The sequence below is a fragment of the Neofelis nebulosa genome, chromosome 10 (genome assembly GCF_028018385.1).
Source record: "Neofelis nebulosa isolate mNeoNeb1 chromosome 10, mNeoNeb1.pri, whole genome shotgun sequence".
In the NCBI taxonomy this organism is placed as follows: Eukaryota; Metazoa; Chordata; class Mammalia; order Carnivora; family Felidae; genus Neofelis; species Neofelis nebulosa.
The window spans coordinates 102,762,709-102,782,858 of NC_080791.1; the positions used below are offsets into that span (position 1 = coordinate 102,762,709).

Below are 20,150 nucleotides of genomic sequence, written 5' to 3' on the forward strand. Positions count from 1 at the left end.
GCTCCCCCTGACTTGTGTTATTTTGTCTGGTTAAGGCAGGGTGAATGGTCTCTGGTGGGAAGTTACAAAGAAAACCTCATAAGCTTCTCTTGTCCTGGCTCACCTTTAGGCAGGACTATAGTGAAAATAACTACTTGAAACGTTACAGGACAGGTCCTGTTTTTATTTTGGTGATTTAATTTAAAAATTCCTGAAAAGTCTTTTGTGACCGTCAAAACTCCTGGTCATTTCAAAGCTTAGAGAATCTTGACTGCCACAGTTCTTTAATACAGAATTTTGTCTCTGGAAAGTAAAGCCCTTTTTGGATGTAGCCAAAGGTGAGACAGTGGATGATCGAGGGATGAAAAAGCCTGTTAGAGGCGGACTGACTGGATGGATATGGCTGGCACTTTAATTTGGTATCTCACTTTGTCTCTTCTGTTTGTCAGAAGCAAAAAGGCTGTGCCCTAGTTTTAAATAGGCCTCCTCAGATACTAAATCTCCAGCAATTGACCAGAACCCATTATTTTCGCTGTCCATGACTTAAGTATATACGCTCTTGCTCTGATATCCTAGATTAAAACTCGCTGAACGAGTGGTTTTCCACCTACTGATCTAAGTAACAACCCTGGCTCATGGCAACAGATTTTAACTCTTCTGTGTCAAGTTTATTTAAAGTCAGATTATATTAGCTTGGGTTTTCTATTACATTTTGCTGGTTTAGGCTGCCTTTTTGTTGCTATCTTAGCTTAGAAATGTTTTCGAATCAGCCAAATAATTTAATTGTCTTAATTAAGGAATGAGGCAGTTCAGAGACTCCTATGAAGACGAGAAGAACATTTACCTTTGCTTGCCAGAGGTTTATTTAAAAAAAAAAAAAAAAAAAATCAGAGGCTTGACCAGGAATTAACCTTGTTGAACTACACTGGTGACTGTGGGTGCTTTTTCAGTTGGCAACTCTGTTTCAATGCAAGATTGACTCAGAAGACAGTTGAGACTTAACTGGATTAACTCTTCAGTTGGAGCCTCCTCATCCAGGTGCTTGGTTCTCAACACTGTGGGCAGAGTGTTATGTGTGTCTGCTGTGGACAGGTATTAGCAAGCTCTGCCTCACTTGTGACCATGCTCCCAGATCTTACTCTGGTGGTTTCCCTGCCTGCTAATGAGATAACATAATGATAAGACCCAAATTCGCTCTGATCTTTGAATGCCTTGGCTTAAACCCTGACTCACACAGAAAGGCACTTACCTCTTAATAGGCAGCCACAGTTCACCCAGTTTGATAAATGTAAATTTTTTTTCAAAAAAAAGAAAAACCCTAACAAATGAGACAATGTCCTAAATCAGACCAATTGCACAAAAGAGATGAAAAGAAAGCTTCCTGGGAGAGGAAGAGAGGTCCGTGAGAAAGCCAACCGGGCTGAGCCTTAACAAAAGCATGGCCCTTCTGTCATATAATGCGTTAATCTCAGTCAAGCACAGCAGGAGCTGGCTTCTGTCCCGGTTGCAGGGGATGCTCCCAAGGCAGTGTCCGAGCCTGGAAGGCAGCTTTTGTCAGGCAGGAAAACCCATTCTGGTAGAGCCCTGTTAGCGGAGGCTGCTGCTGCTGCTGGCCTGAGAGCTGCCCACGCCTGGGTGGTCTGGGCTGTGTCGGTTCTGGGGAAGACAAGGAAGGAAGGAAGGGTAAGAACAACTAGGAAGTAGCCTTGGCCTTGATCAGGGCTGTACAGGAAAAAACCGATGTGCCCTGAGTTTTCAATCCTGGGTCCAAGCTGAGGCAAAGGCCTACTGGGGGCGGGGTGAAGTGGGGGGATTCCGGGGGGCTGCAGCAACAGGCCCCTACCCTACCTTCTTTTTCTTCTTCTCTTTCTTCTTCCTCTTCCGTTCAGGATCCTCCTCTTTTTTCTTTTTCTTCTTCTTGTGATCAGAATCAGATGGCGTTTCTGTAGGAGAGTATGTGCTTATCACCTGCAGAGCTCAAAATTCCTTACTGCTAGGAACTCAAAAGACCACAGGAAAACCTAGTCAAGGGCAACTGCTGTTCTTGTAGCGGCCAGAAAGCATAGGGAGGCACTGCTAAAGCACAGTTCCAGGTTTTTACTTGCCCAGGAGACCTACTTGCAAGGAACACTAATTACCTTTAGATCAGTTTCAGGAGAATTTGGGAGTCCAGGGCTGTGTAAGGAACCTCTCTGGCCTTTTAACTGAGGAAGGTCCAACCAGATCCAGGTTTTCTGGCTTTGAACAGAACTGCTTCTTACCTGGGGGGACAGGATCCTGGGTACGGCTCTGTTTGTGCTTGTGTTTATTCTTCTTCTTGGGAGGCTGAATATGCATCAGACGACACTGCTCTGGCAACTGAAGGAAGCAAAGGAAGGTCCAGGTGAGAAGAGGGAGGAGATCCCCTGCTCCCATCATCTGTTCCGCTCAGTAAGTTATGAAGGAACAGACTTGGACAGAAAAACCACCTCCATGCCTTTCAGGCCTCCCCATGTGCCTTCTTCCTCCCCAGGAGGGGACTCACCGGGCCAGTGTGGAGGCGAAAGCCAGCCAGCATGGTCCCTGTGATAGGATTAAAAGAGCCACCAAGAATAGGGGGCTTCTCAATGAGGGAGCGGAGGCTGCTGTTATCATGGGAACCGGGCAGATCAATCATCCCTGGCAGGTCAGGCAGGAAGTTACTTAGCTTCTCCTTCACCTTCTTCCCACAGAATTTATTATAGGAATGTTCCAGGTTGTAGTGTGTGATCAGATTGGTGCTGCCTGTCAGCTCAGTGCTACCTAGAGGACACAGGGAGAAGAACAACAACAAAAAAATCAGTCCCAAGAGAAATTTTTTTTAATTTATTTGAGAGAGAGCACGCGAGCAGGGGAGGGGCAGAGAGGGAGGGGAAGAGAGAATCTCAAGCAAGTTCTGTGCACGGTCAGCGTGCAGAGCCCGATGTGGGGCTCGAACTCATGAAACCGTGAGATCATGACCTGAGCCGAAATCAAGAGTCGGTCACTTAACCGACTGGGCCACCCAGGCGCCCTGAAGAATTTTTTTAAGAACCCCACAGGGAAAGTGAAGGACTGTAAAGAATCTTTTAGGTGAGCATTACAAAGATTTAAATTTATTTTTAAAGTAAAAAACAGCAAAATGAAATAACATACAATAAACACTAAAAAATATACTACTGTAGAATGGTAGGGTAGGTTGGAATGGGAAGGAGAAAAGTCGGCAAAAATCCAAACAGGGCACATGGAAATTGTTCTTCCCCAATGAAGGAGACACTCTCCCCTCCTTGCACTCACCGCAGTAGTCACTTACTCCAGGCTAAACACAGTTCCAAGTGCTTTTCACAGCGAGAAATTATACTCTCTGACACCAGCAGGATGTTACCTCAGAGCTCAACTAGAAGCAAGGTAAGGGCCAAATATGACCCAATGGCTTGCATGTCTCTGGTCAAGGACCCCTTTTTTTAATTTTTTTAAATTTTTTTTTTTTTCAACGTTTTTTATTTATTTTTGGGACAGAGAGAGACAGAGCATGAACGGGGGAGGGGCAGAGAGAGAGGGAGACACAGAATCGGAAACAGGCTCCAGGCTCCGAGCCATCAGCCCAGAGCCTGACGCGGGGCTCGAACTCACGGACCGCGAGATCGTGACCTGGCTGAAGTCGGACGCTTAACCGACTGCGCCACCCAGGCGCCCCAAGGACCCCTTTTTTTTTTTAAATAGCAAGAACCACTAATTACATAGGGAATAAATGGGTTTTTTTTTAAGCTACTGCTGCCTAACTTGTTACCACCGTCTCTATTCTTCCTAATTAAAGTATAATGCTTTGCCTAGAAAAAAGAAATGTTTGATTAGCAGCTGAGCAAACAGGATTCTCATCCTAGTCATACTCTATGCCTCAGTTTCCTCTTATCTCTGGAGTGGGGTAACAGCTCTCTTAAGCACACTTAATTTTTTTCAAGGTTTAAATGAAAACATTGAAAAGTATATTCTATAGATGCAAGGCACTATCAGTACAAATATTGCACGGCTGACCTTTTTCAAAGAATAGAAACTTATTAGTAATGTAGTAAGGATCTAGAGGCAAGGGTGGAGCTGTCTAGCCTGCCTACAGTTTCATCTACGGTTATGACGAACACGAAGAATACAAATGACAAGAGTGGCTTGTTCATAATCATTCACTTGGAAAAACTCTGGCTCTGAACCGGGAGTCCCCTGAGGGCCGAGACCAGGTCTTTCCTGTTCATACCTGTGTCGCTGGTGCCCAACACAGTACACACTTCAGTGCTCAGTAACTATTAAGTGAGCAAGGTATTTTCCCCTCCATACCCCTAGGCCCTACCTTCTTCCCTTTTTTCTTTTTCATGCCAAACATTTCAGGAGTGGTCTACTGTAACAGCAGGGGACTCAGTGCCACAGTACTGCTCCTCAAAACTAGGCACTGCCTCCTGCCATAAGAGTGCCCTGCTTTCCCCACCCGCCCCGGTCGGCTCTCCTCTTCCAGGTGGTCATGCTCAAGGTTGAGGTGAGAAGGCACTCCTGCTTTTCTGGAACACTTTACGCGTCCACCCAACTTCCCGTTTTGACTGTCAGTTCCACGAAGGTGATTTATAAATCTCTCCCTCCAGCCCTGACTCCCCTCCTAAAAACTAATCTTGCATTTCCAACTTCCTCTTAGTCAATTTCATGCAGATTCATTTTTTAATTTTGAATTAAAAAAATTTTTTTTAAGATTTGAAAATTTTTAAGTAATCTCTATGCCCCACGTGGGCCTCGAACTCACAACCCCAACATCAAGAATTGGATGCTCTTCTTTTTTAAATTTTTTTTTTTTAACATTTATTTATTTTTGAGAGAGAGAGAGAGAGAGAGAGAGAGCCCGCATGAGTGGGGGAGGGGCAGAGAGAGAGGGAGACACAGAATTTGAAGGAGGATCCAGGCTCTGGGCCGTCAGCACAGAGCCTGACGTGGGGCTTGAACTTGGGAATGGCAAGATCATGACCTAGGTCAAAGTCTGATGCTTAACCAACTGAGCCACCCAGGCACCCCTGGATGCTCTTCTGACTGAGCCAGCAAGGCGCCCCCAGATTCATCTTTTTAAACTCTAAATACTCCCCACCTCACTCATGGCTTCTCTGTTTCAATACATGGCACCCATATTCTCCAGATATTTTTAGAAGCAGTACTACGCAGTTCAAAAATCTCAATGATGTACTATTACCCTAAGGAAAAAGCTCAAATTCCTTTGGCACTCACGATAAAACATATCTTACTGTAAGCTTTGGGGTGTGATCAACCACTACTCCCCTGTGCCAAATTCTGATCCATCCAAATGAGTCTCATCATCTCCTGAAAAACACGCTCATTTTGTTTCCTTTTAGGAAATTTGTTTTTATACTGATGTAATTATAAGACCATCTTTTCTAGTTTTCTTCACCAATATGAATTTTCCAGGTCTGGCTCAAGTGACAACTCTTTCTGTCATTTTGGATAGTAAACATTTTTAAAACCATCATGTAGTTTCTGGGGTTTTTTTGTTTTGTTTTTTTTTTTTAAAGCAAACTCTACCCCCAACGTGGGGTTTGAACTCACAACCCCAAAATCAGGGGTTGCATGTTCTACCTACTGAGCCAACCAGGGCCCCCCATCGTGTAGTTGTTAGTTGTATGTGAGGCAGGACCACAAAGTAATGAGATTAGCCTTGACAAGTAATATAGACACTATCCTTAAACCACGTATTTTATATCCCTAAGTAAAATAAGCTCTCTAAAAGCAAGGACTAGGGGTGCCTGAGTGGCTCAGTCAGTTAAGCGCCAGACTTCAGCTCAGGTCATGATCTCATGTTTTGTGGGTTTGAGCCCCATGTCGGGCTCTGTGGTGACAGCTCAGAGCCTGGAGCCTGCTTCAGATTCTGTGTCTCCCTGTCTTTCTGCCCTTCCCCCACTCATTTTCTCTCTCTCTCTCAAAAATAAATAAACATCAAAAACATTTTTTAAAAAAAGCAAGGACTAGACATATTAGTTCTCTCCCCTTCTCACCACATACCCCACTTCCTACATACCCAGCATTTGCCCAAAACCTATTCAATATCTCTATCAACTGACTGATACAAACAGGTACCATCAGAATAGATAAGGTTGGAGAAACTTCTGGTAGACATCGACCACTAACCAAAGGAAAGTCAATCTCTCTGTGCTTCAATTTTTTTTTTTCCAGCTATAAAATGCCTACCTCAAACAGCTTTTTTTTTTTTTTAAATGTTTATTTTTGACAGCACGAGCGGGGGAGGTGCAGAGAAGGGGAGAGAGGATCCGAAGCAGGCTCTGTGCCGACAGCAGACAGCCTGATGCAGGGCTAGAACTCATGAACTGTGAGATCATGACCTGAGCCAAAACCAAGAGCTGGATGCTCAACCGACTGAGGCACCCAGGGGGCCCTGAAAGGGCTATTCTAAGTATTAAACTCTATTACATATGTATATAACTGCATTGTGAACTTCAAGGCACTGTACCAATATGCATTATTATTTCTCTCAACTCTAGATGTAGCAGTAGGACTTGGGAGGAATTGAAAGGCAACTTGGGAGGGGCACCTGGGTGGCTCAGTCAGTTGAGCATCCGGCTTCGGCTCAGGTCATGATCTCACAGTGAATTCAGGCCCCACATCCGGCTGGCTGCTGTCAACTTCAAGCCCGCTTCGGATCCTCTGACCCCCTCTCTCTCTGTTCCTCCCCCACTCACGCACATACATACTCTCTCTCAAAAATAAACATTAAAAAAAAAGACACTTGGGAGATTGAACACGTCCAAAATGACTCTTGATTTCCACCTTCTCAAACTTGTTCCTTCTTGGTCTCAGCACTACCAACCACCCAATTATTCAAGCCAGAGATTTACAAGTATTCTCAATTCTTCTCTACTTTTATTAAAGACTTATTTATTTATTTTTTTTTACATTTTCTTCTTATTATTCTCATTAGTTTTAGTTTTTAGTTGAGAGAAAAAGAATGAGCAGAGCAGGGGCAGAAAGAGAGGAACACAGAATCCCAAGCAGGCTCTGCACTGTCAGCGTGGAGCCTGAAGGGGCTCGAACCCACAAACCGTGACATCAGGACCGAGCCGAAACCAAGAGATGGAAGCTTAACCTACTGAGCCACCCAGGTGCCCCTCCTCTCTACTTTTATATTCGATCCTTCGTTCCTATAAGCTCCACCCCTAACATTTATCCTGTATCTATCTGTTCACTTCTCTCCTCCACTGCTACTGCCTAGTCCAAACCGTGGTCTCTTTCCTGGACTACTAAGCAGTAACTTCTGACTGACTTCCCCACTTTCCCCCACCTCCACTTTCCATTCTTAATGTAGCAGCTTGAGTGATTAAAACAATTAGATCATGTCACTTTCCTGTGTGAAAATGGCTCCCCCTGAGGGGCGCCTGGCTGGTTCAGTCAGTAGAGCATGCGACTCTTGATCTCAGGTCATGAGTTTGAGCCCCATGTTGGGTATAGAGAGTACTAAAAAACAAACAAATAAAATGGCTCCCCCTGAACTTCAGATCAAAGTCCTCTGCCTGCCCTTCTCACCTTCACCTCCTGTAACTCTTTCCCTTGAACCTTCACTGGAGTCCAGCTGGTCTTCTGACTCTCAGATATTCCAAGCTTTTCCCCCACAGCAGGGCTTCTGACCTCGTTTCTTGCATCTTGATTTAGCTCTCCCCCTCACACATGGCTGACTCTTTACATTTAAGCTCAGAAATTATCTACTCAGAGAGGGCTTCTTTGATCACTCTAGCTAAAGTAGTTTCGCCTCCTCAGTTCTTTACCAGTTTTTTTCCTGTTAGCACTAACCATTATCTGATGTTATCTAGGGTACTCTGTGCCTCCTCCTCTGAAATGTAAACTCCAGAAAAGGCAAAGATCTTGTCAACCCTATTCACAGCTGAACCTTAACGCATTTAGAACAGTACTTGGTACATAGTAGGTGCTCCAGCAAAGCAAATTTTTGGTTCACTTCTAATCGTTCCTTCGGACAGATAAGGAAATGTGTAGCCCCTGAGTAGGACAGCAACATGCCTCAAACCAACAGCAAGTTTGTGGCAGATTTGGAAAACCTTAGGTCTGCAGGGATGTTAAATGAGGACTGTCGAGTTCCAAACTCAAATTCTGGATAATCTTTAGGCAACCATGAACCAGTATCAGGTACAGAGCCAGATATGGTGTGAAAGGTCACGGAAATTTATTCTCTGCCACCTCCCAATCCCTGCCAAAAACTCACGTCACTCATCCAAAGGGGTGGGAATCCTCAGACCCCTTCCGACTCACTTTGAGCTCCAAGGTCCTGGCACGCGTTGCCTAGGTTACCTAACACCTCCGCCAGCCGGCTGAGAGCCACGCCCATCATCTCCTCACTATGATCTGATTGGCTGCTTTCGGCCGGGCCTAGTACTCACCTGGCAGCTCCCGCATTAGGTAGAAGGGACCACAACCAGCCGCTGACTTGTCGGCGCCGGGCGGGGCCGTGGCCGAGGTTGGCTGCGCGGCCGTGCCGGGGCCCCCGCCCGGAGGAGGGGGAGGCGGAGGTGGTGGCTTCCCTGGTCCGAAGCCGAGTGCGGTTGGGGGCGGTGGTGGGTCAGCCTGAGCTCCGAACAGCGCCGAGAAATTCTCCATCGTCTCCTCCACCCCGGCCCTGTCCCGGTTTCTGGCGTCGGTAGTTTTCATTGGACAATCCTTTCACGGTGTCCCGCCCCCTTCCTCAGGAGCCGCTTTTCATTGGGTGTTCCGCCTACCTTTTTCCGGCAACTACTTCCGTCGCTTTATGAGAACGTTCAGGAAGTGCTATCTAACCTAATTAAATTCTTCTCTGTAGTTCTCCGTTCGGGACAGTCGCATATCCAATAAAATGGCTTAAGTGGAAAAAGCGACAGCTAGATCGACCAATAAGGTGTTAAATCCCTTTTAATTGCTTACCTGCAGCAGCGTCCAATGAGAGATCTACTTCCGGGCACAGAGGCGGTGCATCCGAGACTAGGCCCAATGGCAGTCTCAATGGTGAGAGAGGCGGGGCCGGACCTACAGACGCTGAAGAGCGGCGGGCGCCGCAAGGGCCGGGAAGATGGCGGTCCTCGCACCTTTAATTGCTCTGGTGTATTCGGTGCCACGACTTTCACGTTGGCTGGCCCGACCTTACTATCTCCTGTCAGCCCTGCTTTCTGCTGCATTCCTACTCGTGAGGAAGCTACCTCCTCTCTGCAACAGTCTCCCCACGCAACGCGAAGACGGCAACCCGTGTGACTTTGACTGGGTGAGCGGACCCCGCGACCTTGACTGTCCCTGTCCCCAGCGGTTGCATGCGGGAGCCTCGAGGTTCACCTTTTTGAGGATACCTGAGGTTCCCAGCCTGTAGCGGACCTACGGATTGTTAGAATGTAGGGCCTGGACCATCATCGAGCCTAAACCACTTCATGTTTAATTAAGACGGGAAAACAGGATATCCTGCACAGCAGGCTAGCTCTTAGTGTTCTTGAGTCCTGGTTCTGTCTCAGCATTCCTGCTGGCCAACAGCCGTACCCAAACTCTACACATTTACAGTGTTTTACAGGGCTGCCCATTATGTAAAGTCTCTTGACGAGCCAGTGAAATAAACAAGGCGGGTAGTAGTATTCACGTTTTATTGATGAAGAAGTTGATCTCGGCGTGGTTAGGCGAGTTGCCAAACTAATCACTAGTGAGTCAGCTAGTGAGTGATTGCGACTTGAAACCACTGTTTTGGCCATAGCACCTGCACGCTCTTATCAGCCGTTTCTTAGTCCAATTAATATTTCCACAGTGGGCACTATCTGCTGGGCACTGCCCTGCGTCCTCGGGATGTAAAAATGAACACAGTTGTTAGGTCTGTTAAAAAGGGATTGTAAAGAAAAAAAAAAAAAAATTGTAAAGAAATCTATCTCAAGCCTCTTGCTGTACTTCCTGAGTAGGAGAGGAGAGACCGCTCAGAAAAATGACTTGAAGCTCTCCGCTCTGTACAACAGCAGCTGTGTTTTGAGGGAGGAGGGTCAACCTGGGGTTTTGTCTTTTTCTCAGACCCCCAAATGAGTCTTGACCTTTACCAGAACCCACTCCTTATTTTTGTCCTCCATTCCTTGTTTACTCATTCATGTTTCCTCTGTCCTTAGTGTTCCTAATTAGCTCAAGTGTACCCATGCTACTTTAGAAGATCCTATTTTTATCTAATACAGTAGTCCATCTGTCCCCCTCCCCTGTATATCTGAGGCGAGTGGGGAGTAAATATTCATTGCAAGACCCCCAGTGGTTCCCTGAAACTCTGGATAGCATGGAGCCCTATATATATGATGGATTGTCCTATACATATATATCTTTGGTAAGGTTTAATTTACAATTTAGGTACAGTAAGAGATTAACAACAATAATGATAAAATAGGACATGTATAACAATATAATGTAATAAAAGTTACGTCAATGTGGTCTCTCTCTCTCTTTCCCTCCCCTAAAATATCTTACCATACTATACTCATCCTTCTGATGATGATATCGGATGATAAAGGGAGGTGAGATGAAGTGAGGTGAATGTCATAGTCACTGTAACATAGCATTAGGCTACTATTGACCTTCTGTTGATAAGTCAGAAAGAGGATGATGTGTTTCCCGACTGAGGTTGACCACAGGTAACTAAAACCACAGATAAGGGAGGACCACTGTATTCTATACTGACTTAACCAAAATGGGACTCAAAGATACAAGACATAAGTGGGTAGTAGCAAAGATTTTAATAAGTGTAGGGACCTTTTATAGAACTAATTTCTTTGTATACTCTCCTTTAATAATATGCAAAATACTGGAGGTTTTGTATTTTACTATTTCTCTAATAGATTTTTTTTTTTTTTTTTTTTTTTTTTACTTAGAGTTTATAGCCAGTGTTTGTTTTCCTGGAAAACCCATGTTTTACTGATTTACCTTGGTGACTGAGAAGTTAGGGTATTAAGGTAAATAATGTTAGCAATAACAGCTAAATAAAAATAAATAATAAGAGGCACCTGAGTGGCTCGTCAGTTGAGTGTGGACTCCAGCTCAGGTAGTGATCTCACGGGTTGTGAGTTCGAGCCCCACATCCGGCTCGCTGTTGTCAGCCTGTCAGTGCAGAGCCGGGGTCAGATCCTCCCCACCTTGTTCTCCCAAAAATAAATAAAATATTTTCTAAAAAAGTAAACCTCAGATTTTCAGTGACTTAACAAAAGTTTATTTCTGTTTTATTAAATAAAAGGAAAGAATCAATCATTTTGCATTTTCTGTATATATTGTCTTCCAGAGTACCCAAATAATTGCTAAGGGAATGTTGACTTCTTAATAGACAAATTTGAGCTAATAAATACAGAAGGACTGATAGAATTTAAAAATCATTTAGCAAGGATGCCTGGCTGGCTCAGTCTGTGGAGCATACGACACCTGATCTCAGGGTTGTGAGTTCAAGCTGTATGTTGGGCATAGAGCTTACTAAAAAAACCAGTCAACCAACCAAAAAACAGGTAGCAACCCCTAATGGAATAATAAACCTAGGCAACGATCATCTGTGGATGCTAAAACCATCTCTAAAGGGATGCCGAAGGTGGTGCTAGATACTCCACCAATGACGTATTTCTTGCAAAAGACATGGATTTCATTGTATGCAAGCCTCTAGGTTTCATTGCCACTTTATAAAAAACACAGTGGATAGAAAATCATCATCAGAAGAACACATACCATCAGTTTGCAAACAGCCAAATCCAGAAAGTGGGAAAGTTGACAGTTCATATGACTATCTTTTTTTTTTTTTTTTTAAATGTTTGTTTATTTTTGAGAGAGAGAGCTCTCAAGAGTGGAGGAGGGGCGCAGGGGAGAGGTGGGGGGAGCGGGGCAAAGGCTCCGAAGCAGGCTTCTGCTTGTCCGCAGTGATGGCGGCAAGCCCAGTGAGCAGCTCAAACTCGCAAACCTCGAGATCATGACCTGAGCCCAAGTGGGACGCTCAGCCAATCTGCTGAGCCACGCAGGCGCCTGGATGCGTGTTTTCAATAGATACATAGCCTAGGGTAAAAAGAAAGAATAGATAACCTTTAGAGATAAAGGAAGGCCAGAGAAGCACATCAGCTAAATGTACTGTGTGGACCTTCCTTGCTTGTTCCTTATTTGAACAAGCAACTGTAGAAAGACAGTTTGAGATAACTGGGATCATATGAATAAGGACCAAGTAGTAAATGACAGTAAGGAATTATTAATTGTGTTAGATATGACAATGCTATTTTGGTTTGTTAAAAAAAAAAAGAAAGTGGGGCGCCTGGGTGGCGCAGTCGGTTAAGCGTCCGACTTCAGCCAGGTCACGATCTCGCGGTCCGTGAGTTCGAGCCCCGCGTCAGGCTCTGGGCTGATGGCTCGGAGCCTGGAGCCTGTTTCCGATTCTGTGTCTCCCTCTCTCTCTGCCCCTACCCCGTTCATGCTCTGTCTCTCTCTGTCCCAAAAATAAATTAAAAAACGTTGAAAAAAAAAATTAAAAAAAAAAAAGAAAGAAAGAAAAGCAGGAGAAGTCCTGGGGAGCCTGGCAGGCTCAGTTGGAAGAGCATGCAACTCTTGGTTTTGGGGTTGTGAGTTTAAGCCCCATGTTGGGTGTAGAGATTACTTAAAAAAAAACAAAACTTAAAAAAAAAAGGGTTCCTTAAAAAAAAAAAAAAAAAAACAGAAGTCTTTATCTGTAAGAGATACACACTGAAGTATTTACAGATGAAATGATAATAGTTAGAATTTGCTTTAAGTTTCTCCAAAACAAGTGGGTAGCATAGGTGAAATGGAACCGTTTTGGCAAAACATTACTGTTAAATCTGAGTAGTAGGGATTTATTAAAGTATTGTAGGGGTGGAAAATTAGTTTTCTTTACCTTTTTGAGGTCTTAGCTGAGACCCCTGTAATAAAAGACAGATTGAAAACAAGAGGGGGGCTCCTGGATGGCTCAAGCATCTGACTCTTGATCTCAGCTCAGGTCTTGATCTCGGGGTCATGAGTTCAAGCCTCATTTTGGGTTCTGTGCTGGGCATGCAGCCTACTTAAAAAAAAATAAAAGCAGTTAAAAGATAAAGTTTATTCATATGTATACCTCGTGTACATGGAGATACCCAGGGAAAATGAATTAACTCAGAAGTGGATTGGAACTCTGGCTTATAGGGGTGCCTGGGTGGCTCAGTTGAGTGTCTAGCTTCAGCTCAGGTCATGATCTCACAGTTTGTGGGTTCAAGCCCCGCATTGGGCTCTGTGCTGCCGGCTCAGAGCCTGGAGCCTGTTTCGAATTCTGTGTCTCCCTCTCTCTCTGCTCCTTCCCCGCTCATGCTCTGTCTCTCTGTCTCTGTCTCTCTCTCTCTCTTTCAAAAATAAATAACATTAAAAATTTTTCAAAAAAAAAAAAAAAAAGAACTCTGGCTCAACAAAGAGTAATACATTTTTGGAGAAATGACCGGACAAAGGAAAGAACTTTTAGGCTTCAAAGGGCGGCAAACTGTGGGAAGGTAAACTAATGGTAGATAAAGTCCCATTAGTTATGTTAGGTTCCTCTGGTGCTGTCTCCAGGCTGATAGGGTCTAAAATTGTCTCCGTTGATTAACTTTTGTCCTTCCTGGTAGAGAGGGTTGGAGGAACACCTTTAAAAATTTATGTCCTGCTTTTAGACACAGAGAGGGAGGGCAAGGAGCTTTTCTTTTAATTTTTTCCTATCTCTTTTTTTTTTTTAATTAAAAAAAAATTTTTTTTAATGTTTATTTATTTTTGAGAGAGACAGTGTGAGCAGAGAGAGAGAGAGACACAGACTCTGAAACAGGCTCCAGGCTCTGAACTGTCAGCGCAGAGCCTGATGCGGGGCTCGAACTCATGAACCATGAGATCGTGACCTGAGCTGAAGTTGGATGCTTAACCAACTGAGCCACCCAGGCCCCCCATTTTTTAAAAAATGTTTTTAGTGTTTAATTTTGAGAGAGAGGGAGAGACAGAGTGCGAGTGGGGGAGGGGCAGAGAGAGGGAGACTCAGAATCTGAAGTAGGCTCCAGGCTCTAAGCTGTCAGCACAGAGCCTGATGGCGGGGCTCGAACTCATGAACTGTGAGATGATGACCTGAGCTGAAGTCGGACGCTTAACCTACTGAGCCACCCAGGCGTCCCAAGGAGCTTTTCTTACATCTATTCTTAATTGCTTGTCAGTCCAAAATTATTACGCAGAATAATTGAAAGTAGCATATTTTGGGGTGGCAAATTCCGCTACCTTTTAGTGTCCTCTCTACTTTTGTGTGTATTTGCAACTTTCCATAATAAAAGGTTTAAAACTGGGAACAAGCAGGCAGAACAACTAAAGGGGCAGCCGCTTTGCATTGTTGGTCTGGAACCCCAGTCTCACTCTGTTGCCTTATGGTCATCCTTGCATCATCCAGCCAGCAGACAAGACAGAAGGCTGAATGCAAGGCCACATGCTTTCTTACTGCCTGGCACAGACATGGCACATCGCTTCCACTCACGCGCCACTCAGGAGTACTGGTGCACAGTTCTACTTAGGTGCAGGTGGACAGAGAGCATCTCACTGCCAAGTACGCCCAGGAGGAAAGAGAAACTGGTTTGGAGTATACATAGCCAGTCTTTGCCATTGACCCACTCTGTTTTCAGAGAATATTCCTTACAGTCCTATCTTTGTTCTCCTGCTAGACCACAGTCCTTTTTTTTTTTTTTTTTTTTAAGTTCATTTTTCCATATTTGCTAAGTCCCAATTCTAACCCAATTCCATTTGTGAAAACTTGCTCCTTTCTGCTCAGGATGATTTAGTAGGGTCTGTTATATTCCCTGACCCCTACTTTACAGGTCTCTTTCTAAAGTCAGTTACTTTTTGTTGGAGATTGATGCTAAAAATCCAGGACCTAAGAGGTCCCTGAATCCCAGCTGTAAATCACAGTTGATTAGCTCTGTCTGAAATAGTGATTTGGGCACCTGTGTTGTAAACAGAAAGGTCTGGAAGCCCTCTCAGACCATCCAAGCTCTAGTTGCCCTGCCTCCCATGCTTTCTCTCACATGGTCCTTGTTATTCTTCACTGTGGTCTTTACTCTTTGAAATTACCTTGTTTGTTTCTTTGTTGTGATAATTGTCTGTCTCACAGACCTTCCAGTTGAGAAAGTGAGAAAGAACTGGGAGCCCAGGATCCTGAAAAAGGGCTTCTGAAGCTCTGAGGTCTCTGCCAGCTTTCAAATTCGGTCAAAGGTGCTTGGATTATCACTATGATTGTTGAATGGGGAGGAATGATTTAACATAAGCAATCATCCCCCCCCCCCCCCCCCCGCCCAAATGAAATAGCCAAATACTTTATTAATGAAATATTACAGAGAAGGTTTCCCTGGAAAAGTTTTATTCTGCCAGGGTCACGCTGAGTTGGTTATATTTTCTTAACAGTTTTTACATTTTTATTTAATTTTTTTTATTAAAAAATTGTTTTTAATGTTTATTTATTTTTGAGATGGAGAGAGACAGCACAAACAGGGAAGGGGAAGAGAGAGAGGGAGACACAGAATCCAAAGCAGGCTCCAGGCTCTGAGCTGTCAGACCAGAGCCCCGATGCAGGGGTCAGACTCATGAACCGCGAGATCATGACCTGTGAGCCGAGGTAAGCGAAGACGCTTAGTCAACTGAGCCACCCAGGCACCCCCAGTTTTTTTTTTTTATTGACTTATTTTTGAAAGAGAGGGAGAGAGAGAGAGAGAGAGAGAGACAAAGAATCCCAAACAGGCTCTGAGTTGTCAGCACAGAGCCCAGTGCAGGGCTCAAACTCACGAATGGTGAGATCATGACCTGAGCCAAAGTTGGATACCTAACTGACTGAGCCACCCAGGCACCCCTGTCTTACAGTTTTATATGGTACCAGGCTTTATGCAACTCTTTCATACCCATTATCTCATTTAATCCTCACAATAATAGATATTACTAGATATTTGAACAAATAGATACAGTTCCATCAAGGAAACCAAAGCTCAGAGGTTAAGTGATCTGCTGAAAGACACCAGCCAGTTTGCGGCAGGGGTGGACCCTGACTGGTGGTTTTCCCACTACATCTTAGCTGACTGCAGTTATTTCCTTTTTTTCCCCTTTTCTTTAATGTTTATTTATTTATTTTGAGCGGTGGGGAGAGGCTGAGAGAGAGACTCCCAAGCAGGACCACTGCTTGGAGCAGAGACGCCTAAGGCGGGGCTTGAACCCACGAACCATGACATCGTGACCTGAGCTGAAATCAAGAATCTCAACCAACTGATGCTCAGCCAACTGAGCCTCCCAGGCGCCCCTCCGGTTCTTTTCTGTCTTTGCTGACACCATTCCCAGAGTGGAGCTCTGCTGGGTTTTCTTCCCTTTTTGGCTCCCTTCCCCACCCACATCATCTCTGTTTATGGCATTTCCTGTCACTTTGGTTCTCTTCCAGAGAGAAGTAGAGATCCTGATGTTCCTCAGTGCCATTGTGATGATGAAAAACCGCAGATCTAGTAAGTGTAGCCTGCACCTCAGCTTCTCGAGGTGGGACTAATGCCCTCTGGTCGTGCTTTCATTCTTCTTATGCGAGGGGCATGATTTGGTGAAGGAGTCCCACATTCCGCGCCAAGGCTGAATTTGATCTTGAACTTTTATCCTCTCCCCCCTCTCCCAATCCAAAGTACCACAGGAAGAGAGACAAACGGGATATAGGAGTATGCAGCCCAGCCTGACCTGTGACATCTTTGTGTTTCAGTCACTGTGGAGCAACATATAGGCAACATCTTCATGTTTAGTAAAGTGGCCAATGCAATTCTTTTCTTCCGTCTGGATATTCGCATGGGCCTGCTTTACATCACACTTTGCATAGGTAAGGAGATTGGTTGTGGGACCCGAGTTCCGACCCCAAACATACCCTTCTTCTGTATGTTGTACCTCATGAACTACGTGTGTGGCTCAGGTGAGAAGAATCTACGGAAACTTTAGGAAGAGAGAAACATGTCCATGGTCTGTGTGTGTCCACAAAGTGTATTCTTTGGTGCCTGAAATCTTCGAGTCGGTTTGCAAGTAAATCCCCTGCTGAAGGCCTTATATGTTTCCTCTGACATCTTTTTTCTGGTTAGTGTTCCTGATGACGTGCAAGCCCCCCCTGTATATGGGCCCTGAGTACATCAAGTACTTCAATGACAAAACCATTGATGTGAGTGCTCTTTCCTGTTTCTTGGGTCCCTCGTGGGTGACCTTGTATCTCTGTGCTTTTTCCTCGCTAGGAGGAGTAACGGTGCTTCAGAATGGAAGTCAAGGGCCCTGCGGTTCATTACCAGAGCTAGGGAGCGGTGCAGGGAGAGGGAAAGCCAGGGGGAGGAATCAGACCCGGGAGCCCGTGTGGTCCAGCTCACTGTTTCTTCCCTGTGTGTGGCAGGAAGAGCTGGAGCGGGACAGGAGGGTCACCTGGATCGTGGAGTTCTTTGCCAATTGGTCTAATGACTGCCAGTCGTTTGCTCCTATCTATGCTGACCTCTCCCTCAAGTGAGTACCGCAGAGGGTGGGGGAGGAAGGGAACTGAGGTGCCACACTCTCCCTCTCATTGTTTTTGGCCTTGATTTTTGCACATTGCAACCGAAGCCTTTTTTTTTTTTTTTTTTTTTAAGTTAACTCATTTATTTTGAGAGAGAAAGCATGCACACATGCAAGTAGGGGACAAGCAAGAGATGGGGGGGAGAGAGAGGGAATCCCATGCAGGCTCCGCACGGTGGCATAAAGCCCGATGGGGGGCTCGAACTCACAAACTGAGAGATCATGACCTGAGCAGAGACCAAGAGTCAGTTACTCAACCCACTGAGCGAGCCACCCAGGTGCCCCAGCTAACGGCGTTTCTCCCCCCACCCCAAATATGTGGACTTCTTCCCTTGATCCATTCCCTTCTTTCACTATGTTAAATAATGTATTTTTCTCAGGTACAACTGTACAGGGCTAAATTTTGGGAAGGTGGACGTTGGACGCTACACTGATGTTAGTACACGGTATGTAAAGGCCTGGACAGAGGGTCTGAGCAATAAATCACTTTAAGTGACGTAGACAGATGCATTTACAGAGTACTTTCTGGGCCCTGTAGGTACAAAGTGAGCACGTCGCCCCTTACCAAGCAACTCCCTACTCTGATCCTATTCCAAGGTGGCAAGGAGGTCATGCGGCGGCCCCAGATTGACAAAAAAGGACGAGCTGTCTCTTGGACCTTCTCTGAGGTATCTGAAAGAGTGAGCGAACGGTTTGGAGAAGGGTGTGGAACAGTGGTAGGCTTTGGAGCTCCACTCTGATTCCTGGCTCTGCCACATGCCCCCTAGTTTTGAGAGAGGGCACTCATTACCAGATTTAATTCATGAATTTATTCAGCAAATTTGTTGTGCTTCTCCCATGTGCCAGAATTGCTAGTACTGGGGAACCGTTATTAGTTACGATTCAGTCTCAAAGGCCCTCGTACCCAGTCTGTAGGCCTGTGGATCACAGGGTTGTTTCGTAGAGTACATTACAAGTGTAGCTGTAATTCTTGGTACAGTGATGGTCGCATAACAGGTACTTAACTAACTGTACAGGGTTGACTTTTCCAGTACCCAGAAAGGGAGAGTTAGGTTAGAGTTGGTTCTGTCCTCTCCTTCCTTCTCTCCTACACTGTGTTTAAGTATTTCTGACTTCCTAGTAAGAACTCTCCTTTCCAACTGGAACCCTAATGTGTGCACCTCTTTTGTGCAGGAGAATGTGATCCGAGAATTCAACCTGAATGAGCTGTATCAAAGGGCCAAGAAGCTATCAAAGGCTGGAGATCACATCCCTGAGGAGCAGCCTGTGGCCCCAACCACCACGGAAGTGCCAGAGGGGGAAAGCAAGAAGGACAAATAGAATCCCTGCCTTCTCAGTGCTTCCTCACCTTTGAGGCCCTGCCACCTTTGAGGCCCTGCCCCTTCTGTAACCACAGGCCCTGCCTGAGGCCTGGGCCTCTTATTTATGTTTCCCCTTTGGCTCTGCCTCAGTCAGGCAGGGTGCTGCTTCTGATTTTAAAGAGGCTTTCAGGGAATTGACAGGCACCTCTGGGAAGGCCTCCACTGCTGTGGCCAACTTTCACTGGAAGAAGGGAGAGATCTCTGATGATGGAGGAGGAAATGCTTGCCTTCCAAGCTTGGGTCCGAGTATCAGCTGCTGTCCACCACTCACATGTCTCCACCGTGCGGTGTTTTCATCCTTCCTCTTAGTGGACCTGCACAGTCTGCCTAGATTATATTAAGCCTAACAAAATGCCTAGGTATGGAGTCTGCACTAGGATTTTTTCCTCAAGGACCCTTACTTCTTTAGGCATTTCTGGCTTGGTCTGTGGCCTTCATTAATAAGGCTAACTTTGTCATTGGTCCCCAGGAGAAACCTTTAACCACTGAGTTTACTCATTGGAGATAGTTTTGAATAATCCCCCTAATTTTTGGAGTTTGGGAGGAAAGGGAATAGGTTTGAGACGTTCCTTTGTACGGTGGGGCTCAGGAGAAAGCCGCCCTTGGGCAGGTATGAGGTTTCACTTAGTCTCCTACCTACTCCCAACACCCAGTTGATGGTTTTCAATAATAAAGACTGGGATTTCCTTTTGATTGCGCCTTTGTGTGTTCCTAGCCTATTAGAAAGGCCTGGCAACTGCAGAGGAAGTGTGTACCTCACCTGCCTGGCATTGGTTCCCAGGATCCGGGAGAGTTGGGGAAGACTAGTTTCCATAATCTTAGAGTCCTGACCTCGCCACGTTAGTTTGTGGGTTTGGTTTGGGATTGGTGCGCGGGTTCCCAAGGAGGAGGTGGGGCGTGGGGCACGCTCTTTAACCGGACGGATGGTTACAGAAAGGCCTGTGCGAAGCCCGGCTTGTTTTCTGAGCTACCTAGTCGGCGATCCTCCCGAAGTGCGGTGGCTCGGTCGGGGTGCTGCCTGTACCTTACCCCGCTCCGCGGGCAGCGGTTGTGCCCAGGGAACTTTTTCCCCTTCCCCACCCCCGACCGTGAGCAGAATGGTTGTGCCGAGGGAGCCCCCCCCCCCCCCCCCCCCCCCGGGCTCCGGCTGGGTGGTTGCGTTGCGCCCGGGGCCCCACCCCCACCCCCAGGCCGCGGGCTGAGTGGTTGTGCCCAGAG

At 45.8% G+C, this 20,150-nt stretch overlaps 2 protein-coding genes across 3 annotated transcripts; one reads left to right on the top strand and one right to left on the bottom strand.

Annotated features, from left to right (window-relative positions):
- Positions 1-142: 142 nt before the first annotated feature.
- MED19 (mediator complex subunit 19) lies at positions 143-8,699 on the bottom strand. Its single transcript, XM_058689067.1, has 5 exons — positions 8,424-8,699; positions 2,504-2,760; positions 2,241-2,337; positions 1,828-1,922; positions 143-1,635 (listed from the first exon to the last, which is right to left on the bottom strand). Exons 1-5 carry the CDS (start codon positions 8,689-8,691, stop codon positions 1,567-1,569), a joined length of 786 nt encoding a protein of 261 aa, XP_058545050.1. The 5' UTR covers positions 8,692-8,699; the 3' UTR covers positions 143-1,566.
- A 336-nt stretch (positions 8,700-9,035) lies between these two features.
- Positions 9,036-19,625, top strand: TMX2 (thioredoxin related transmembrane protein 2). Of its 2 annotated transcripts, XM_058689065.1 has the most exons (8): positions 9,042-9,274; positions 16,448-16,508; positions 16,751-16,864; positions 17,118-17,194; positions 17,417-17,523; positions 17,952-18,017; positions 18,110-18,239; positions 18,745-19,625. In XM_058689065.1, exons 1-8 carry the CDS (start codon positions 9,086-9,088, stop codon positions 18,889-18,891), a joined length of 891 nt encoding a protein of 296 aa, XP_058545048.1. In that variant the 5' UTR covers positions 9,042-9,085; the 3' UTR covers positions 18,892-19,625. The 2 variants fall into 2 exon arrangements, with proteins under 2 accessions (XP_058545049.1, XP_058545048.1); XM_058689066.1 differs by lacking the exon at positions 18,745-19,625 and having other exon boundaries at positions 9,036-9,274; positions 17,952-18,006.
- Positions 19,626-20,150: the final 525 nt, after the last annotated feature.